Raw genomic sequence first — 7496 nt, 5'->3', positions numbered from 1 at the left:
AGACTTCTTAATATGACTATGACACTAAGAAACATGAACAGTTTGGGGAGTGTAAGTCAAAGGTAATCATGATTGTGTGGTTCATGCTGTGAAATTCTCAGTATGTTAAAAAAATAAAAATACAGTATATGTGAGCACCATTAGAAATTTGTTATATATATATATATATATATATATATATATATATATATATATATTTAAAAGTTTACCTCATTAAAAACTGCATTTTAGAGTGAAGGAGAAGCACACAATTATAAAAATACATTCTTAAGCTCAGATGTCATATGACTTATTTTTAAATGTTTCATCTGGCATTCCTTCTAAAAATCAACAACAGAACACAAATAAAGTCAGTATTTTCTTTTTTTTAATCCTCACACGAGGATATTTTTCCATTGATTTTCAGATACAGTGGGAAGGAGGGAGGGAAGGAGAGAATCATCAATGTGAGAGAGACACATCGATTGGTTGCCTCCCACACAACCCCAATCAGGGCTGGGAATCGAACCCGCGACTCTTTGATCCTCGTGCTGATGCTCTAACTACTGAACCAAACCGGCCAGGGCAAAGCCAATATTTTTTTTATAGCAAAGTCCCTTAGTTAAACAGAAGGTCACTAAAGAAAAGAGAAAGCATTCAAAAGGTGTTTTCACTCCATAGCAAGATTTCAATAGGTAAAGGAAAAAGGAAGTTAGCTAATAAATGGGAATTCACAGACTGAAACAGTAAATCTTGGATTTACCCCCAAGGGATTATCATTCAGGCCTCAGACTATCTTTGAGAGTAGTCAAGAGTATTATTCTGATAGAAGAATTTTCCTTCTATAATAAGATACAAATTAGCCACCTATAATTTAACATTTCTGTTATATTCACCAAAACTCAGAAAACTATACCATATCTTATATAATACATACCCTGGGGTAAGACAGGTCTTTAATAAAAATCTCATTTTGATCCTATGTAGAGGCAGCTCATGATAGACTGTTACAAATCTTGCTATTGTCATAAGTAACCAAATGATATGGATTCAAAGTTCTTTGAAACCACCGCCACATAATAGAGTAATGCTATTCACCATTTAAAATACGTTCAATCTCTTCCAGTCTTTTTAAAGCAGCAACTCTTTTCTTCTCAATTTCTTTGATTTCTTTTGTTGTTTTGTGAGGGGTCTCTGTGTCTGTATTTTTTCCTAATGGTTTGCTGGGTTTAGACTGACTTTTATTATCACTTGTTTTTATTATCTGTGTGGGTCTGGATTCACTTCTTATTTCTCTTACATTCCCTGCTGGAATTTTGTCTCCGTGTACACCTGAAGTCTTACTAATTGGGAATATTGGTTGTTCTATTAAACTAGATGAGGAAATTTTATCCCTGACTATATTCAAATGGCGCTGGATATATTCTTCGTGTGGTGCTAACGCCAATGTTTCGACCAGGCATCTTTCAGCTTTTAGTAAGTCTTTCTCTTCAAAATAAACAACACAAAGATTGTGCTTTCCTTGCACATTGCTTGGATCCATCTCCAGAATCTTTTCAAAACATTTTTTGGCTCCAAGTATATCTTTCTTTTGATTCATCAGAATGTCTCCCTTTAAAATGAGACCCTTGATATGATCAGGATAGTATCTAAGTAACTCCTCTAAAACTGGCAAAGCCATTAATTCCTTTGCAGTCTGAGAATACAGCAGAGCCAAATTAAATAAAGCACTTCTGAAGTCGGCTTGTAATTTTATGGCTTTCTTCATCCACATCTCTGCTTCCGTGTCCTTTTTGTCATCCATGGCGAGCATTCCCAGGTTGAAGTAACCATTCGCGTCTTGTGGCTCTTCGTTTATGTAACTTAGAAGTCGTTTTCTAGCTTCAGGTCTGAGTTTAACCTCACCTATAAATCATGTTTTTTAAAGAAAAAAATTATACTGTTAGCAAATAAGTCGGAAGAAAAAAGCCACTTTCATATTTTACCTAGATTACAAAAAGAGAGCATCAAAACAACTAATTGCTATACCTAAATCAAAAAGCAGAAAGCGTTGAAACCTTAAAGTCTTCATAGGAAAGACAATGTGTTTGAAATACTGAAATGATAGCAAAATATTTCCTTATAGGTTAGAAGCTAACAGGGAATAACAGAGGAAGAACAAAGAATTAAAAGGAAGAGGCCTAAGATTTGCCAACAGACATGTATTCAATCTTAATTCTGCTAGCACTGTGACTTTATACATTGAACAAGTTATTTAACTTTTCTGGGTTATGAATTTTCTTAGAATTACATGAGATATATGTAAAAATGCTTAGAAGACATTAACTACTATTGGATAAACAAAATGTTTCTGTCTTACTAAGATTTTTGTGTATTACTTCAAATACCTTAGGATGTTTCAAAGGTAAAAATATACCATTAAATATAAAGTTTATAAATATTAATTAGGATTTAGTAAACAAATATTTATTGAGATAACTTTATTTCAAATAAATAAAAAAAAAAATCAAGTTCTCCAACTAGAAAGCTTAAGGCATACCTTGGGTTGTTGGATAAAGGGCCCTGTCATGACACTAAGATTAGCTAACTTTACAACAGTACTAGCTCTTCTTTAAATTTACACTTATTGAGTACTGAGCTAAAGACCTCCTCTATTCTTTATTTGACAATATGATGAATAAAGAAAACTTGAAAATAAATCAGTAGGCTTAAGTTTCTATCTTGGACTAATTACACTGGCCATATAAAATTGGGATAGTTATATCTATTTGGTCCTCATTCTCTAATCTACCAAAAAAGAAGATTGGCTAAAGTAAACTCGAAGGTCTTCTCACTCTAAAATAATTGATTTTATGATCTGTTCATATTTTCGCAAAAGTTTTAAAAAGGAACTAAAAAACACAAATATAGAGATTTCCCAAACATAAAAGATTATAAAATCATATACACTGTCTTCCGAATAGTACCAAAATCCCTATATATAAAAAATGCTGATTTATTATAATCAATAATTTAGTTTTGCTAAATCATAGAAATTATAGAAAATTACAGTAATACCTCAGAAAACAGTAAAACTGGATATAAAATAATACCAAAAGTATTTGGTCTTATAAATCAAAAGACAGAATTTTTTTTTTAAACATATAATTCTCTTGGCTTCCTAGAAATAATTATGTAAAGTATTTTACAAGTTCAGATTATTTGGACAATATATCTATATGAGATTATATTTTCATGCATGAAATGACAGAATAAATTAATAAGGCACTGCTTGACAGACTGCCTGAAAACTCAGTCTTAATATATACCAGAAGAACTAACAATTAGTATGTCTTATATGTTACTGAATATTACTTGAGAAGTTTACTTTAAGTATGTTAAATATTCTACTTATAAATCATCTATATAGTTTTGATATAAACTATCCATTCATAAAATGTTTGCTATAGGTAATATAGTTTAAGTTAAGGCTTTATTATATTTCAAATTACAATGTGTTTAAATATAGAAATATTTTGAGAATACATACCTGATTCTTGCATTAATATAGCGGAATTAAATAATGCTAGCTTATGCTTTGGATTTAGTTCTAAAGCACGGTTAAAGTTTTTTAGAGCTTCATTTGGTTCTTTAAGTTCAATATGCACAATCGCCAAGTTGTACCAAAGATCTGCATTATTTCTGTCCAATTCTAGTGCTTTAAGATATGCTTCTTTTGCTTTCAAAGGTTTATTCATTTTTAAAAGCAATTCTCCTCTGTGGAAAAACCAAGCACAAGCTTTACTTGCAACATTACCATGTCAGTTTGTTATACTATTTTTCACAAATTTTAAGTTTTTTCCACATATTCACAGCTTTCTTTTCCCTTTTAACTGTGGTTCTTAAGTTTTTTTCAAAGTAACCATTTGGCCAAAGTAATACTGAGGAAAAAACAAAAACCAAAACCAGAGGTATCACATTCTCTGACTTAAAACTATACTATGAAGTTACTGTAATCAAAAACAGTATGGTACTGGCAGAAAAACAAACACATACGCCACTGAAACAGAACTGAGAGCCCGGAAATAAAGCACACACACGGTAACTCATTCTGAATGAAGGAGCCATGAATACACAGTGGAGAAAGGAAAGGCTCTTCAGTAAACGGTGCTGAGAAAAGAAGAGCCACATGAAAAGAATGAAACCAGACTACTACTTTATACCACAGACAAAATCTGACTCAAGATTAATTAAAGCCTTGAATGAACCCTGAAACAATAAAATACATAGAAGAAAACATAGGTGCTAAACTTATGAACCTTGGTGTCAGAGGAGTTTTTGTGAACTTTACCCTAAACTCAAGGGAAGTAAAAATAAAAATAAAGAAATGGAACTACATCAAACTAAAAAGCTTCTGCAAAGCAAAAGAAAAACAAAACAAAACATCACATCAACAACAACAAAAAAGCAACCAACTGAATGGGAGAAGATATTTGCAAACAATATCTCCAAAATGGGCTAATATCCAAAATATATAAAGAACTCACACAACTGAAAATCAAAAAACAATGATTGATAAATGGGCAGAAAACGTAAATTAACACTTTTCCCAGCAAGCTACACAGATGGCCAACATCACTAGCTATTAGAGAAAGGCAGATCAAAAGTCCAGTGAGGTACCACCTCACACCTGTTAGAACGGCCACTATGAAAAAGAGGTGTGAAGAAAAGGGAACTCTCATACACTGTTTGTGGGAATGTAAACTAGTGCAGCAACTATAGAAAACAGAATGGAAGTTTCTCAAAAAATTAAGAATAAAATTATCGTATGATCCTGAATTCCTCTTCTTATTATTTACCCCAAAAATATGGCCTTGGCCAGTTTGGCTCAGCAGTTAGAATGTCGGCCTGCAGTCCAGGGAGACCGGGATTCAGTTCCCGCTAAGGGCATGTACCTCGGTTGCAGTTTGTCCCCGGCCCTGGTAGGGTCATGAGGGTGGCAACCACTCGATGTGTCCCTTTCACATCGATGTTTCTCTCTCTCTCTACCTCTCTCTCCCTCCCACTCTATCTGAACAATAAATGAAAAAATGCCTTTGGGTGAGGATTAAAAAAATATGAAAACACTTATCATAAAGATATCCACACCCCAATGTGCATTGCAGCATTATTTACAATAGCCAACACGTGGAAACAACCTAAGTGTATATATTACTCATCCATAAAAAAAAACAAAAAAAACCCAAAATACTGCATTTGTGACAACATAGATGAAGCTTGAAAGTATTATGCTAAATAAGTCACACGGGGAAAAAAATGTATGATTTCACTCATGCGGAATTAAAACAAAAAGTGACAAACTAACAAAACACAGATACAAACAACAGAATGGTGGTTACCAGAGAATAAAGAGGATGGGGGGGCGGGGGTGGGTGAGGTGGGTGAAGGGGTTCAAATATATGGTGATGGAAGGAACCTAACGTCGGGTAGGTACCACACAATAGAGTATACAGATGTCAAATTATGATCTTGTATACCTAAAATAATTATATAATGTTATGAACCAATGTTACCCCGGTAAGTTTAATAATAATAATATCTGAAATTGTTCTCAAACCTGAACTCATTAGTTTGGCATATTTGGCTTGATATATTTTCAAATATTATTCAAGAAGAAAAAAAGCATGCCTGACTTTAGAGAATAAGATGTGGGGAGGTATTCACAGAAAAAAAAATTTTTTTTGAGTATATCTTGAAAGGAGACACATTAGACTACTTCAGAAAATGACAGCAACCAGAGTGGGAGATCTATTTGTCAGGAGACCAGGTGATAGCATTTTAAGAAAAATAAATAAAAATAGTGAGGGGAAATTCCAGTATTCTAATCTATATAAGAAGTCTCACTATACAAAAAGTGTAGAACATCAGAAAACATTTAACTCTTCTTATAGTAATTTTATCTTCAATGTATTCTTTAAACATTTTAATTTTATTCTATTGAACATTTAGAGATTAGAGAGGAGAAGTGAGAGAGGGAAGGAGAGAGGGAGACAGAAAACAACAACTGGCTGCCTCCTACAGGCACCCCGACCAGGGACTGAACCCACAGCCTGTATATGTGCCCTGACCTGGAATCGAATCGAATCTGCCACCTTTTGGTGTACAGTACGGTGCTCCAAACAACTGGGCCACACTGGCCTGGGCCAATGTACTCTTATAAAATGACCATTCATTGAAAACTGTAATAAAGGATTTAAAAAAGCTGCTCTGGAAGGGCACCAGTGCCACCTGCAGACACCTTTCAGAAACACTCCTGGAACTGAGCATTACAATTTGAAAACTGTTTTACATATCTTTCTAATATGGTTCAATTTCCTGTTACAGAGTTTAAATTATCATTTTGATTAAGTACATAAATGAAAATCAATTTAAGTAATGATGCGAGAGTACTTTTATTACACTATTCTTTCTTAAAGTATCAGCACAGGAATGAAATCACATGAACAACTATTAATTTTCTTGATTAGGGAACTTATAGAAAGAGTGTTTGTCTAAAATGTTATCTTTTTACATAAAGGCTGTTGAGTAATTCTTTATGTGTTAACACTGGTTTTATTTACAGATGCAACCCCATTAAACCTAGGGAATTTCAAAAGTACTAGGTAAGGCTGAACTGCAACTAATGACAAGATCAAAAACATTAAATTCTGAATACATTTTCCCCATAAAAACTATGTCATAAATTATGATTAGATTTCTGGGTTCGGCTACAAAAGAAAATTTAACACACCATTTTCCTCCAGTATACTGCAAACAATACTTACATGGGAAAATATATCAAGTTAAACATGAGATACCAAAAACTTATTTTTACTGACAACTAAAAAGTTTCTTTGTGGTAGAGACATTAATAACCAGTTAATTCTTGGTATTTACTTAAGAAAGCTCCTGAGGGTTGGACATTAGAAGAACTAATAAAATTTAACTTTCAGGTGTTTTAAATAAAATGAATTTGGTGATAATAAGCAAATGAAACTAAGGATCTTCTTTCTTTTAACCTTTGTTTCATGTAAAACCTAACGTTTGCTTTTATAAGTTATGGACTCCTTTGTCAATTTCAAATCAAATCAAATCAATTTGTTAGTCTAAAATGGGCTATGTGTTTCTATGTTGTTGGCTGCAACTAAGATTATGGAAGGGAAAAAAGCTAACAATCAAAATATTCAAAATGTAACATGCAGATAAACAATAGCTTAAAGTGAACTACAATACCTGCTAATGTAAGCCTGCTTGAAGTCAGGTCTCATGCTTATCGCTTGTCGATACAGCTGATCTGCTTCTTCCAGTCGGGACTCATTAGCTCGGATCAGGTTGGCCAGATTAATATAAACATTTAGGTGGTTAGGGGCAATTCTGGCTGCATATTTTTTACCAGGAATAATCTGTTCAAAAGAAAAGGCATTTTCATAATTTGATATTTCATTACCAAATAAAAGTCAAAAGCAGGCCTAATAGCTTATTTAAAATATACACAGAAT

General features: G+C 33.2%; 1 protein-coding gene across 12 annotated transcripts in view; it reads right to left on the bottom strand.

Annotated features, from left to right (window-relative positions):
• Positions 1 to 501: 501 nt before the first annotated feature.
• TMTC3 (transmembrane O-mannosyltransferase targeting cadherins 3) overlaps positions 502 to 7496 on the bottom strand; it is a 58013-nt gene continuing 51018 nt past the window's right edge. For 10 of the 12 annotated variants that reach the window (XM_036251591.1, XM_036251595.1, XM_036251592.1 and 7 more), the window contains 3 exons: positions 7231 to 7400; positions 3509 to 3735; positions 921 to 1884 (listed from right to left, as the gene is read on the bottom strand). In XM_036251591.1, coding sequence (XP_036107484.1) covers positions 1070 to 1884; positions 3509 to 3735; positions 7231 to 7400 — 1212 coding nt within the window. In that variant the 3' untranslated portion in view covers positions 921 to 1069. Of the gene's footprint in view, positions 1885 to 3508; positions 3736 to 7230; positions 7401 to 7496 lie in introns of all 12 variants that reach the window. The other 2 variants (XM_036251599.1, XM_036251597.1) reach the window with 2 other exon arrangements.

This window comes from Molossus molossus, unplaced genomic scaffold (assembly GCF_014108415.1).
Source record: "Molossus molossus isolate mMolMol1 unplaced genomic scaffold, mMolMol1.p scaffold_m16_p_10, whole genome shotgun sequence".
NCBI classification, from domain to species: Eukaryota; Metazoa; Chordata; class Mammalia; order Chiroptera; family Molossidae; genus Molossus; species Molossus molossus.
The sequence above is the reverse complement of the archived record's forward strand: the minus strand, read 5'-3'. Positions and strand labels throughout refer to the sequence as shown.